Below are 15,830 nucleotides of genomic sequence, written 5' to 3' on the forward strand. Positions count from 1 at the left end.
CTCATCGGCATTATTGTGTCAATGACATTACTAAATGGGCCCAGGAATACTTCCAGAAACCACTGTTTTATTTTATTTAAATTTAAAAAACGTCCCAACATTTCCAGAATTCGGGTTGTAGAAAATAAAATATATGAAGTAGTTTTTTTTTTTTTTTTTTGCTGATGAGACTATGAACAATAAATCTATTAAAGTCGTGTATGTAAAAAAAAAAAAAAAATGTATTTGTGCTGCCTGTCTGCCTGTCCATAAAGATCAAGTGCTAAAAGTGCTTGGGCACTTAAGCCACTTAAAATGAATGTGAATGTCATTGCATTAGATAAGAGTATCAAACAAAGTACAACATTTATTTTAAAGAAAGACAGCACATTCACACTTTTTAAAGAATTTCACAAAAGAAGTATGTTTGGTTTAAAAAAAAAAAAAAAAAAAAAAAAAAAAAAAATTTGCAAACTTTCTGGTTGTCAAACATTAGCATTTTAAGACCTGCACCTGTCTCTTAGGCAGAGTTTGCGTTAGACTTTAACATTGTCCGTCATTTTGACGGATAGGGTCGTAAAAATTCCGTCATTATCTACTATTTCCCGCCATTTTAATTTTCAAATTTTAATTATAATAACACATCTAATTGCTTTTATTTTTGTTCACATTTTCATTTTTAATTAAGAACCTACAGGATGATATAGGCTTATCCATTTATTTTGAAGAACATTAACAGATTACACTGCGTAACTTTTCATGTTCAATACCACATCCCGCAGCAATGTTGGGGACCTTACTTTAAAAAAAGTAATTAGTTACTAGTTACTTCTCACAAATATTAACGCAGTTAGTAACTGAGTTACATCATTATAAAAGTAACTAATTACCGAGGAAAGTAACTATTGCATTACTTTAAAAAAAAAAAATTATATATGTAAAATAACTTGGATTATATTAAATATAAGTCTAAAAATAAATTATTCTTGATCCGACTCGTGACTCATGATCCGCTCTTGCTCACGATATGAAATTTCTCTGTACTGTACTATACGTGTTGTTAGCCATTAAAGAAAACGTAGTTTCATATTTATGTTTAAACAAGCCTATGTTATGTTTTAAATTCTGCATGAGTAAGATGCATCATAAGATGCGCAATATATGGGGAGACATGGAGTGGGTCAGAAATGATTTTGACCACTTCATTAAGTTTTGTTTTGTAGAAAGCCTTTCTTTAAAGTGAATTTCATTTTGTATCTTAATTTTAATCAATGTTTCATCAACCAATTGTCTGGATATAATAAATAAGAAGCAAATATAGCAGACAATATAATCATGACATGGAGGCGCCGGCGCGATGACTTGCGCGTAAACTGGAACATGTCTTATAGGCTAAATAAACCGAAACTCAGCTAACTATAGAAAGCTTTAAATATCTACTTTAACGAAAACAAAATAATTAAAAACGAAAAGAAATAGGCTACTCTGATTATGTAGCCTAAACCGAATGAAATGTGCATTCTCTCTCTAGGTGTGTCCACTATGAGAGATGATGAGAGTCAATGTCAACTTCATCTTTGCCACCGACACTGATTCAGAAAACATTACTTTATTAATAAACAATTAAAATGTCTCCTTGCTGTTTTGGTCACATTCATAAGACCAATATCGATTCGTAAATCTCAGTCGATCTTTTGGTATATGCTGTATTCAGTTGATGAATAAACAGTACATAGTGCGCCTCCCAATAAATAAATTGCAATAGGCTTTGTGTTGCTTTTGATATGAAACAAAGTCTCAGATTTCAAATTCTGTCCATTTCATTAAGAAATTCAAGCAATAAATACCGTTTTGGCGCTATTTAGCTTCTGGGTACTCGCCTGTGCGTTATCAAACGCATAGCAAAAGATTCGTGCCAGTTTCAATTTTGTTCTGGATCCAGTGCTCTGCTGCTACATTGGAGCGCACTCGCCACCAGCTGGACAGGGGTGGGAATTACAGTTACAATTTACAATAGATCACCCTGAGTGTAATCTGTCAACGTGACGGACGGCCTTCAGATTTTTCTGTCATTGATAAAAAAAAATTCCGTCAATGACGGACAATTTTCGGTTAACGCGACCTCTGCTTTTAGGACACCTGTGTGAATTGAGGAGAACCAAATTCATACAGCCACTCAAAATAACCTTGAGATTAGTTGTTTACAAGTCACTGCAAAAATGATTCAGAAAAGTGAAATTAGTTTGGAGAAAGCTCTACCATAATTTGTTTGCAGATGCCACTTTGATATTTATCTAATAGAATGACATTCATACATTTTTAAGTTTGGCTTAAGTGTCCAAATATTTTCTGGGTCCACTATATTCATAACAATATGTATGCTTAACTATTCAGTTTGAGGAGAAACACACACACACACACTGTGCTCTTGAGGCCTCTTAGATCTGGAGATCAAATGATCACATACTGTATTAATGTGTGTATCTAACATTCAGTTGATGGTTACTGATGATCTGAAAAGCATAATTTATTTTAGCTTTTATCACAGTCATGGTGTTATATTTCCCATAAGGCTTTGGCAAAATGTGTCACAGTAATTCACACATTACCACTGAATTGTCAATAACGCTGACTGAAAGTTCTCATTGCACCATGGTGTGTAAAAGATTATCTCACAAAACGCAAGTTCTTAGTGTATGACTCGCTTTCTTCTGTCAGACAACAGCGTTTAAAAGGTCTTCTAGATTTGTGAATGTTACATTCCACTGTCCTTCATTAATAACTGAGGGTTGTAAAATGCGTGCGTCTCTTATGTGTCGTCTCAGACTCAGTGGAAGAGTGCCCCCAGAATTGCCATGGCAACGGAGAGTGCATGTCAGGAGCGTGTCATTGCTTCCCAGGGTTTCACGGCACGGACTGCTCCAAAGGTACCGTTTACTGTCACACCGCAGGGATATTTACATTAAAAAATTATGTTTCACATTGCAGCATTTGTCAAAACATTTTTTGTAGTCTTACAGGAAAGCTGTGTTGTATAAAAACATTTTGTGCATTAAACAACACCTCACTTTCACATTAATAAATGCAAATAAATAATATAGTTTATGTTTATTAGGACAGTTAAGATTTTTCACATTACGGTATTATTTTTAAAGGGGTCATGAACTGCTTTTATTTTTATAATGTTGTCTGAGGTCCACTTATAATGTTATCAAGATTTTTACATCAAAAACATTCTAATTTAGAAGAAATAAGCTATTTTCTGTCCTATTTTTGACCTGAAAACTTCAGATGTTTTTTTTTTTTTTTTTTTTTTGAAAAATATCTCGTTAATTAGTTGAAACATTTGCCAACACTGTGAAACATGTATGTATATTAAAGACCCCCTGTGGTGAAAATCAAGTTTTTACTGTTGTTTATATGTATATGTAGTGTTTTTAATACGCTTTAAGACAAACCATGTGCAAATTCATAAGTCAGCACCATTGCTGAGTATTTTATTATTTTATTTTATTATTAAAACTGCAGTAAACCAAAAACCTGCGGTTTGAAATCGGTGGTGTTTGTGATGTCACAGACTACCTTGTAACCAATCAGAACAACGTGCCAGCGGGCTTTAGCATATCATTAACTATGACTGCTCTGAAGCAGGAAAATCTTGAAAGAAGTTAGGTTATCCCGGTAAATTTTCTGCTGATATGAAAAATTGTGTAGATTTATCAATATAGCAAGTCTATTACGATGTTATGATGAAATATACGCCTTTCTCCGCTGACGTTCTGAGTTGTTGAAAGCGTTTGTAAGGACACTAATTGTTAGAAGGCAGCTGTCTGACTCTGTTTGAGATGAAGAATGGGAACGGTGTGTGTAACATTAACAAAAAACATTATTAGCTGTTTGATAACATAGTCAAGCAAAAGGCTAATCATATTAATTCATATTAATTCATGACAGAACCGTCGCAAGGGCTGTGCCAAGTGTGCGAGCGCATAGGGGCTCGCGCTAAGTAAAGTGACAGCTGACTTGAAGTAAAGCCAATACAGTTCATGTTTTTGTCCTATAAAACATAGCTAAAACAATATTGCTCTGAGCGTGTGTGTGAGACCGTGATTCGTGTGCATATTCAGTCAGTGTGTCCTCGCACGTCAAGTTCTGAGAGATCTATTCAGTCCATTATAAATTTTAGCCTACCTGATAACTTCAAGTAAATACGATGGAGGTCCGCGCTTATTCAAGGATGTGCATTTGTTTCATGTACGGAGAAGACACAGGCGCCTGCAGGATTTCATCTGAATGTTTTTTTTAAATCTGAAAACTAAAAGCAACGAAATTGTCAAACATCCATTTCCTGAGGAAAATGGCTGAGCGAGTGGAGGTGGGGCTAATTTGCATATTCAGAGATCCATGTACAAGAGACAAGGCTGTACAAGCTATTTTAAGGCATAAAGAATTTTTTTTCACTTGATTTTTTTTTTTAAATATGTCACTTTGGTGATCAATGATGAGTTTTAAGGGGAAAAAAATATTTACTACAGGGGAATTTAAATATGCTTTATAAGTCTTGGTTGTGGCAAATAAAGTTGAAGTACTTGGAGTTACCACAGTTATAATTGACAAAGGATGACTTACGGTATTTCATGTAAACAGAATTATGAATGCATTGTTTGTCAAACTGTCATTCTTAAAGGCTATTCATAGTTCATTCTATAAAGTAAAAAACATACATTTTCACTTGCAGTGTTGTGTTTTAAAAAAAATGAAAAGTGTTGTAATGTCTTACTGATTACAAAACAGAAGATGCCACTCACTGAAGCTTTTATTCAGGATTACATCAACTAGCTTTGATCAAAACACTAACAAAAGCAGCGTTCTCTACATGCTTTCTTCTGTATCCAATAATCCAAAGCATTAACCCCATAAATGCCGAAGCAAAAGAAAGACCAGCAAATCACAACTGTTCACAGTTTGACTGCGGCGCTGCAGTGTAAATACTTGTATCAAACGATCTGTATCAGACAAAACAATAGTGACACATGGAAAAAACATTGTTACTCACACTTGTGTGTTGCGATCTAATGTAGTCCTCATTGCATCATCTTTTATTTTCAGTCTCTCTGAAAAGCCTGCGCTGAATGGTGTCTTGTTTAAAAGCGAATACAAAATTAAATTAAGCTAACAAACGAACAGTGTCTTACTGACGTGATCTGACTGGAACTTTATTAAAAATAAAGTTCATACATGTTTTCTTAATGTTAGAATCACAAGGATGGCAAAGCAAAGACTGTTTGTCCACAACTTGTCACTGCAAAATGTCTTGTCCTCAGTGGGATCTCTATCACTTTGTAATCCTGTGTTTGCGTCTGTCTCGTATTTACTACTAAATGACATGTGTAAATCTATGGGCGGGGCTAAAGTTGCCTCTTTAGCCCTGCCCACTAATTCACACGTCATGTTGAAGTAGGTGTTGATTTTCCTTTAAAGAGACAGTCTTTTGTCGCACTATTACATCCAGGCCAGGCTCATTAGAAAAACGTACCTGTCAACATTTTTGCAAAACGCAAAATACGTTGCGCCATGCATGTTTCACGACAGTTTAAAGGTGCCCAGAACTTCTTTTTAAAAGATGTAATATAAGTCTAAGGTGTCCCCTGAATGTGTCTGTGAAGTTTCAGCTCAAAATACCCCATAGATTACCCAATTCATTTTTTTAACTGCCTATTTTGGGGCATCATTAACTATGCACCGATATATAGGTTGCGGCCCCTTTAAATCTCCCGCTCCCCCTCCCCCGGAGCTCGCGCTTACCTTGAACACCATAAACACAGTTTACACAGCTAATATAACCCTCAAAATGGATCTTTACAAGATGTTCGTCATGCATGCTGCTTGCATACATCGGATCATGTGAGTATAGTATTTATTTGGATGTTTACATTTGATTCTGAATGAGTTTGAGGCTATGCTGCATGGCTAAAGCTAACATTACACACTGTTGGAGAGATTTATAAAGAATGAAGTTGTGTTTATGCATTATACAGACTGCAAGTGTTTAATAATGAAAATAGCGACGGCTCTTGTCTCTGTGAATACAGTAATAAACGATGGTAACTTTAACCACATTTAACAGTACATTAGCAACATGCTAACGAAACATTTAGAAAGACAATTCACAAATATCACTAAAAATATCATGTTATCATGGATCATGTCAGTTATTATTGCTCCGTCTGCCATTTTTCGCTATTGTTCTTGCTTGCTTACCTAGTCTGTTGATTCAGCTGTGCACATCCAGATGTTCTGCCCTTGTCTAATGCCTTGATCATGGGCTGGCATATGCAAATTATGGGGGCGTACACCCCGACTGTTACGTAACAGTCGGATGTTATGTTGAGATTCGCCTGTTCTTCGGAGGTCTTTTAAACAAATGAGATTTATATAAGAAGGAGGAAACAATGGAGTTTGAAACTCAGTGTATGTCTTTTCCATGCACTGAACTCTTGTTATTCAACTATGCCAATATAAATTCAATATTGAATTCTAGGGCACCTTTAAAAGTAAAATGTCCAGTGAGTAGCATTAAATACGTGTTCAATTTTTTTCCGGAACACATGAATGTGACTATGGCAATGTTTTATTATGTTGGAGTTTTTATGTATCACCGCAGTTCTGAATTGAAATGTGAGTGGCGCTAATGCTAGATCACGTTTTAAAATAATGTACACCTACACCAAACCCTAAACCTATCCGATAGTGATAACAAAAGCAAATGTGACATAAAAACACAATTGTAACCATGGTGTTTTAGCTTGTTTTTGAACTCGTCTTTCAGCTCTTTTACCATGACTCGTTTTTCACGGGATCCGTACCCGAGCTCTTCGTACATTCAAGGAGCTGGTTAAGTGATGCAAACGCCAAAATATATTCGTTTACAAATCACCCACTATGGTAAAATGTGTTTTGAGGTCATAACATAATTGTGCAAGTAGCCACGTGAAGTCTTTATTAATCCATAATCTGCCCCTGTAATCATAATTGTGTGTAAACAATTAAAAGTGTTTGCTGTTTTACTGCCTCTAGTGTTCATTTCTGTTAGAAACTGCAGTAATGTGTTGGTATATTTTGCGTTTTGCAAAAATGTTGACACGGCCACGTTTTTCCAATGAGCCTGTGTTGATTACGTCATAATGTGACAATCATAGTAAATCAAAACGAGTCAGTTTGGCAGCATGGTTTCAATAAAAACTGATTTTGGACTAACAAGAAAGTTTTGATTTCTTAAACTTACAGGATATTTTTATAGTACAATGACCTCTTATATGTCAAAAGATCAATGGAAATTTGATTTTTCACTTCATGACCTCTTTAAAAAAAATGAAGCACATCCACCCAGTAAAATGACTGTACAGTAACATCATATTTAGTGTTACAATACTGAGAATAGAACAAAGAGTAATATTATAATATTATATTTTTCTTTTGATTTAGAGGTGAATGTGACATGAACATGAGATTAATGAGATTTACCCTGTCATGTTACATGTGAAGTGCTCTAAGTAATATCAAACTTCACCATTATTGTGTCATTTAATGCTTGGTTGCTAGTTAACATTTAGTAAATTGTTTACTGTGACTTAAAAATAACCTTTGTGATCCACTGGATTTATTTTAAATGCCATAAGTTTTATAGATGACCTGATATATGTTTAATTCTGAAGCTGTTATTGGCTCTATGACACTGTCACATCACTCTGAGATCCAGACGGATGAATTACAACATCACTGATTAATCCCGTCTCAGTTATGCCAAGATGTCTGATGGGATTGTTGGCTTTACTGTGCTAGACCAATCTTTTTGAGTGATGAAGTGCTCTCAGTGGAGGCTTCGTAAAGAGAAATATGTGTGTGAGCTCACCTGAGGCTATAGACAGCTAGTTTATTACTGTCGAATGCTGTCTTCTCTGAGTAGCAGGGAGTACTGTTGATATTGCCACTGAATCTCTCTACCTTAATTACACATGGCTTAGTCTTTCTTATCACTATATACAGAGAGATCGTGTAGCGTTTATGCTGCCTTTGAGGCTGAATAGTGAACACTGTGAAGGAAAAGAGCGAGGCATGATTCTTTCCTTCTTTTTCTACATTCGTTCATTCTAGGTTATTTTTTATTGAAAACTGAAAGATTTCTTAGAAGAAATAAGTAAGAAAAGTTTCTGCTTAGCTTGAGTATATGCAGGCTAATGTTGAAGAAACTTTTTTGAAAAAGTAAACAAAATTAGATAACTACATTGTAACCTTTTAGGGGGCAATACATATCAGATATATTTCTAATTTAATCTGGCTCAAAAACAATGAATGTTTTTAAATAAATGACTCTTGATTAGGATGACATTAAACTTGAAGAAAGAAATGTACTTTTATATTCTGTTCTAAAAGATGCGAAATTCCACCAGAGGTTTGATTTTACACAGGAATTTTATTAATCTTTAATAATCTGGTTCATCTGAGCAAACAGGTTTACTTTTTTTATTAAAGAAATTAATACTTTTATTCAACAAGGACACATTAAATTGATCAAAAGTGAGAGTAAAGGCATTTGTTACAAAAGATTTCTATTTCAAATATATGCTGTTCTTTTGAACTTCCATCAAAGATTCCTAAAAAAAAATATGCATCAAGGTGTCCACAAAAAATATAAAGCAGTACAACTGTTTTCAACATTGATCATAATAAGAAATGTTTCTTGAGCAACAAATCAATGATTTCTGAAGGATTGGAGTAATGACTGCTGTACGATGTACATTTTAGGACATCCTCAGACCTAAAATGCCAAAAAGACATCATGCCTCAGACTGAAAGGCTTCAGGTCTGAGGAAAAACAATGTGAGGTGTCAGATCTCATACAATTAGGCATTGGGTGAAACGGACTCACACTAAAAGGCATCAGGCGAAATGGACTTATAAGGCCCTAATATAGTCCCTGAAAAATTGAATTAAGTTCTTCGCTTTTACATTAGAGAACACGCTGATTTTCACAATGGTCTGCACAATACAAATATTGACTCTCTGACAGTGCTTATGGAATGGCAGAAATAAAGCTGTTTCCCAGGAAACCTCTCTACACAAAGCAGAGTTGTGCTTATAGTAACAGTCTAATAGCTCCAAAGATCTCTTTAACTTCACTATAGTTTGCCAACATAGAAGCTAGCTAGTTTCAATGTGTTATTTAGCTAACTTTTTAAACATGCAAATAAAACTCACAAATAATACAACATTTACAAAATAATCATTGTGGGACAACTTTATACAACTTAACCAGTGCAACATTCAATGAAAACAGTAAAAATAATGTCTCTCCAATTCTGAATCTATTCTGTACCACTTCTGAACCACATGCATGTGACGTCACATTAAGGCAGGGCAAAACTTCCACGTGAGCCCGTTTCACCCTATGCCTTTTTGTCTGAGGCCGTTTCATCCGAAGCCTTAATGTCCTGATGCCTTTTAGTCTGAGGCTGTTTCGCCCCAATTGCCTAATTGTATGAGGCCTGACACCTGAGATTGTTTTTCCTGAGACCTGAAGCCTTTTAGGCGTCCCAAATGGCACCCTAAACCCTCACGGTCTTCCTCTGAGTCTGCACTTTCGTGACATAATGGCCTTGAGTGCCAGGTAGAAGTCCTCTGTGTAGCTCGCAGACTAGCGGCCACAAAGGGGGTGCTTGCAAACACACTTCTGAAAGCTTAAATGACGAATGGGACACTATACGGTCTTGTGGGCCGAACGGATACACGCACAAAGTGGCCATTGTAAGTCCACAAGATCGAAAGTGCACATGAAGAGTGCCAGACAGGGACAGAGCCTTAGTTCTGAGGCATGATGCCTTTTCATCATTTGACTGAGGTCTTGGGATGTCCTAAAATGTACACTGTGCACTGCTGATCCATCAAAGTAATAAATTACATTTTAAAATATATTAAAATAGAAAACAGTTATTTTAAATTGTAATAATATTTCACAATATAATTTTTCATTTCTGTTTTTACTCTATTTTTGATCATATAAATAAGTACGGAGCCCCACACATGACATGCAGGAAAAAAATAGTAGGCTTAATCGTGCGCACGCTTTACTAAGTCATTCCCTCGATATATAAATCATGCGCACAAATTACTTTTTTTTCTTGCATGTCATGTGTGGGGCTCAGTAAATAAAACTCTTACTGACACCAAACCTTTGAACAGTAGTGTATGATATGTATCAGATTATAGTATTTATAATTAAATCTCAGCAGTAAAAACAATGAGGGTTTTTTAATTAATGCCGTTTGATTAGGGTGACATTACACCTAAAGAGTTCAATTTATGCATATGTAGTTTGCTATAAAAGATGCCCATGGAGTTGATTCTACACAGAGCCTGGAATTGGTGAATCATTTCTTTTCTTTCTTGTTCATCTAAACAAACCAGTTCACTAAAACCAATCAGACATCCCAAGGCCACGTACATGTCAGGACAGTTCAGGATGGTGCATTTGATTATTGCCAGAAAACAATGACATAAAATACTAGTAAAACTGGCTGAAAACAGCTACAAAGCTTTAGTTAGTTATTCTGATTTGGGGATTCACAGCCCTTGATGCACAGTGTCTTCATACAGTTCAGTGGATTTGTTTGAATTAACTCTATGCTTCATTTTTCTCTTATCTTATCTAACATTTCATACCTGAACTTCTCTCAATGAAGCTGATTTTCACTAATTCCTCTCAAACATCCTCGTCTTCTGTCCTTCCCTCACTCCCTCATTTGTTTCCCCTCCTGCATGCTTTCGTTCTGTCTCCATTGCAGTGGCTTGTCCCGTGCTGTGCAGTGGGAACGGGCAGTACAGCAAGGGTGTGTGCATGTGCTACAGCGGCTGGAAGGGGCTGGAGTGCGACGTGCCTCAGGGTCAGTGCGTCGACCCCAGCTGTGGCGGTCACGGGACCTGCGCCCAGGGCAGCTGCACCTGTGAAGCCGGTTACCGTGGGGAGTCCTGCGAGGACGGTAATGAGCGTGTTGACAGCTTCTCATTTTCAAAACTTTTTCCAGCACTCTCAGAAAAACCTCTTCCTCTGAGAATCTCAGATTTCAAATGCCTGCTAGAAAAGCATGCTGATACAAGCATAATAAACTTTATTAAAGTGATGAAATTCAGTCTATTGATCGGGCTTTTAAGAAATTGGGCAGAAACTGAGTCTCTGAGCACATGTTCATATGAGCAGCTGGTTTCTGAAAGTGTAGAGATCCCAGAGGTGAGTTTAGGAGAGAGAAGTGAAAGATGAGGAGGAAAGTGAAAAGAAAAAAAAAAGAGAATGAGAGAAAAAAGCTTTTTCAAATGCTCTATTTCTTTCTCTCCAGTGGACTGTCTTGACCCCACATGTTCTGGACATGGCAGCTGCGTGTCCGGTCAGTGCCACTGTAAACCAGGTTGGTCTGGACCTCTATGTGATGTGTCAAGAGCCCAGTGCCCGGATCAGTGCAACGGCCACGGATCCTACAGCCCTGATACGGGCCTCTGCAGCTGTGACCCCAACTGGATGGGCCCTGACTGCTCCACGGGTGTGTTCCCATCAGCCATTTTCACCTCCTCTCTTCTCAAGCTGTGCTGCGATGTATTCCAATCTTTCATTTTCATCCATCTACACTCTCAGGGGGATTTTCTAAGCATGAATTGCACTCGCTGATAGCGGTGTTAATTTGCACTCGCTGCATGTGCTGTTTTAGCACCTGATTCATATGACAATAATAATAAACTCTTCAAGAAATTAGTGGACGCAATTCAAACTATTGTGGATGAGGTGCAATCTAAAATAAGCTTCATAAATAAAATATTATTATATATATATATATATATATATATATATATATATATATATATATATATATATATATATATATATATATATATATAAAAAATTAAAAAATAGCGCAGATAGCTTTCTAGATGGTAAACTGGATAAATCTGTTAACCCTCTGGTCCTCTTCGTTTAGGGGTCACAGGAAATTCATGACGGTCATTTTTTGACCGCTAAGGAGCCAAGTGTGACTATTTTTTTTTTGACCCTTTAATATATCTGAATCATGTCCATGATTTTTAGCTATGTGTTCACATAGCTAATGCAACAAAAGTCACCAAGTGTCATCCCATTCCAATGAAGCAAAACGTAAAATTGGACCCAAATAAGACCAGAGAGTTAAGATTGTGGGTGATTAGTAAATAATATGCAGGGTTTTTTGTGCTCAAATGTGCATGTTTACAAATTTTGTATAGGTAATAGATAATATAAATGTACAGTGGCATGAAAAAGTATGTGAACCCCTTGCAGAATCTGTGAAAATGAGAATTATTTTAATAAAATAAGAGGGATAATAAAAAAATGCATGTTATTTTTTGTTTAGTACTGTCCTGAGTAAGATATTTTACATAAAAGATGTTTGCATTTAGTTCACAAGACAAAAAAATAGCTGAATTTGTTAAAATAACCCCATTCATAAGTATGTGAACCATTGATTCTCAATACTGTGTGTGGTTACCTGATGATCTACGACTGTTTTTATGTTTTGTGATGGTTGTTCATGAGTCTCTTGTTTGTCCTGAGCAGTTAAACTGAGCTCTGTTCTTCAGAAAAATCCTCCAGGTCCTGCAGATTCATCAGTTTTCAAGCATTTTTGCATATTTTAACCCTTTCCAGCAGTGACTGAATGATTTTGGTTCACATACTTATGAATGGGGTTATTTTAATAAATTCAGCTATTGTTTTGTCTTGTGAACTAAATGCAAACATCTTTTATGTAAAATATCTTACTCAGGACAGTACTAAATTATTATCCCTCTTATTTTATTAAAATAATTCTCATTTTCACTGATTCTGCAAGGGGTTCACATACTTTTTCATGCCACTGTACACTACTGTTCAAAAGTTTGGGGTTGGTACAATTTTTAAAATCACCAAGGATTTTTCAGGATTATTTGATGAATAAGTTCAAAAGAACAGCATTAATTTGATTATAATTATAATTATGTTTACTGTCACTTTTAGTCAATTTAATGCATCCTTTCTGAGTAAAATTCTTGATCTGACTCACAAAATCTTACTGACTCCAAACTTTTGAACAGTAAAGTCAATAATACAGCTATTTTTCTGTGCTATTGACATAAATGGCATTCAGTACAATAATTTGTATTTTTTGGCAGTGTAATTATTTACATTGCCAAAGCATTTGCAGATTTTCAGCAGATCATTAAACAGTGCACAGCCAAATCGCAATTAAGTAAAATAACAGAATAAAACTGCAAATTGCTTACATTTGACAGAATCAATAATAATTAAAGTAATTAAGAAGGATAAAATAAAGATAAATATGAAATAAAAAACAAGTGGAAAAACAACTCTCTCTCTCTCTCTCTCCCTCCAGAGGTTTGTTCAGCAGATTGTGGGAGCCATGGCGTGTGTGTCGGGGGCGTTTGCCACTGTGAGGAGGGCTGGACAGGCACAAGCTGTGACCAGAGACTGTGTAACCCACAGTGTGTGAAACATGGAACCTGCAGGGATGGCAAGTGCCAGTGTGAACAGGGCTGGAACGGAGAACACTGCACCATCGGTAAACACACACACATGCTTTTCTCCTGCTTTGAAGCTTTGAGCTAGTCAAAGGCATTTCCCCCGGTTCTGTGACACTTTTTCAAAGACTTTTCAGCTGCTGTTTTGTCGTTAGTTCGTGATTGATTTGCTCATGTTTGCATCAGCACATGTACATAAACATATTTGTGCGTATGATTATGTTTGTGTGTGTTGTCATTGTTTTATAATCACATTCAGAGCAAAGGACACAGTCTTCACTGTGTGATCCGTATCTATAAGAATATTAAATGACTTGTTGAGCTCTGGAGTCCAGCTGGAAGAAGAATACTAATGGATGCCGCTTTGGTTGCATGTGTTAGTATGCTTGTTTTCATGCTAATGAGTATAGTTCTCCCTCTCTGCCACTGTTTTCACATCATTGTTTTCAGACAATTATAGCTGATGGATTCTGTGCACACAACACATCTTGACGCTGAATACACCATCCAAAATGTAGCAGTCAAACCAAAGTCATCTATAATGGTTTCGCTTGGGTTCATTGATAATAGATGTCCATCAAGAGTTTGTCTGACAGTTTTGCATGCCGTCGGTATGGTAGTGAGTTTTAAGTGGCAAGTAACATTTCCCCTGGTGTTTCTTATGGGGATCAAACTAAATCATCTCATATCCAATATAATCACAAAATTGATCAATCTCTCCCTCTCCTCTTTCAGATGGTTGTCCAGGGCTGTGCAATGGGAATGGGCAATGCATCATGGGTCAGAACAGCTGGCACTGTGAGTGTCACACTGGCTGGAGAGGGCCAGGCTGCAGTGTTGCCATGGAGACCTCCTGCAATGACAATAAGGACAATGAAGGAGGTAAGAAATGCATGATGAATGCATAAATTGTTTCATCCCCTCATTTGACCTCATCTGCATCATATCTTTCAAGACTTGAAGGGAATAAACTGAACTGATGAGATGAGAACTTTGGTTAGAACAGTTATTATCTCACTAGTCTAAAGGCCTGTTCACACAATGATAAATGTGTCTCTTTAGACCTACACTAACTTTCATATGCCATCGATGAGGCGGTTTTTGTTTTACGGAGAGGTGTTCTGATTTTATTTCTTTGCACTGTGAATAAAACTGACCAAACAATAAGATTCAACAATGTGCCCTGAGCAGCTGCATTTATATAAAACTATGACTTGTTGGCATTCACAATCAATCATTTTGCTAAGTGACAGTGAATAGCAGAGGAAAAAACCCACAAACGGCTCTCCTGTCTCAGTTTTCTTGTATTTGGTGTTGTTTGATGAACATCATAGTGAATACAAAAATCTGAACAACTGTTGAAAACGTGTAAATAAATACTGTTGACTTTTCTCTGTGACAAGCAGGCATCAGAAATGGAAAGGTAAAAGTCATTTCTTCTTTTCTGTAAGTGCCATCTATTGTCAGAGAGAGAGTTAGCATGTTGATTCAGCCTGACTGCTTTTCTTATGCGTTGGTTTGAACAGACAAATTGTATGCGAAAATTATTTATGTATTTATTTACAAAAACTGGAGGTATTGATATATCAAATTAATTTGCCACAATTCATTATGTGATTCTGGAATCTTCTAACAATGCATGTTCTTCAGTAAAAACTAAAAACTAAAATAGTTTTCAAAATTTCAACTATTTAACGTCTCATGGTTCTCTGATGTTGGTTAATGGTCAGCAGGGTCAAAATAAAAAATTAAAATATATGGAATTAATATAACTGGGACTTTATGGAAAGCTAATAATGAATATATATATATATATATATATATATATATATATATATATATATATATATATATATATATAAGAGATATAAGAGAGTGAGAGAAATAATGCTACATTTTGATGGTCTAGCATAATGTTTTTAAAAAAATCGTTTTTTAAAAAAAGATAACGGAGATATAATTAATTTTGAAGATTTACTGAGTGTTAACAATGAGATTATGTGGTTTTATAATTAATCATCACGTCTTTTGTTCTGCTTTTTTTTTTTTAAATATGGACAAAATTTCAAAAAAAGTCATTCCATAACCAAAATTTCGGTTTTACCAAATGACACTTTTGACAATATTTTCAAACAATGCTATCAGGATGATTAAAGGACAATCAAACATTTTATATTTAGTACAAGTTTTTAAAATATTACATTTTCCATGTTTTATAGCAGTTGTACCAAATGACCTGATGTTTTGGGACATGCATA

At 35.8% G+C, this 15,830-nt stretch overlaps 1 protein-coding gene across 5 annotated transcripts in view; it reads left to right on the forward strand.

Moving 5' to 3' along the window:
* tenm2b (teneurin transmembrane protein 2b) overlaps positions 1-15,830 on the forward strand; it is a 319,786-nt gene that overhangs the window by 276,573 nt on the left and 27,383 nt on the right. For 4 of the 5 annotated variants that reach the window (XM_048165628.1, XM_048165631.1, XM_048165630.1 and 1 more), the window contains 5 exons: positions 2,805-2,906; positions 10,821-11,015; positions 11,370-11,570; positions 13,428-13,613; positions 14,308-14,454. In XM_048165628.1, coding sequence (XP_048021585.1) covers positions 2,805-2,906; positions 10,821-11,015; positions 11,370-11,570; positions 13,428-13,613; positions 14,308-14,454 — 831 coding nt within the window. The remainder of the gene's footprint in view (positions 1-2,804; positions 2,907-10,820; positions 11,016-11,369; positions 11,571-13,427; positions 13,614-14,307; positions 14,455-15,830) is intronic. The other variant, XM_048165629.1, reaches the window with a different exon arrangement.

This window comes from Megalobrama amblycephala, linkage group LG18 (assembly GCF_018812025.1).
Source record: "Megalobrama amblycephala isolate DHTTF-2021 linkage group LG18, ASM1881202v1, whole genome shotgun sequence".
Lineage (NCBI taxonomy): Eukaryota > Metazoa > Chordata > Actinopteri > Cypriniformes > Xenocyprididae > Megalobrama > Megalobrama amblycephala.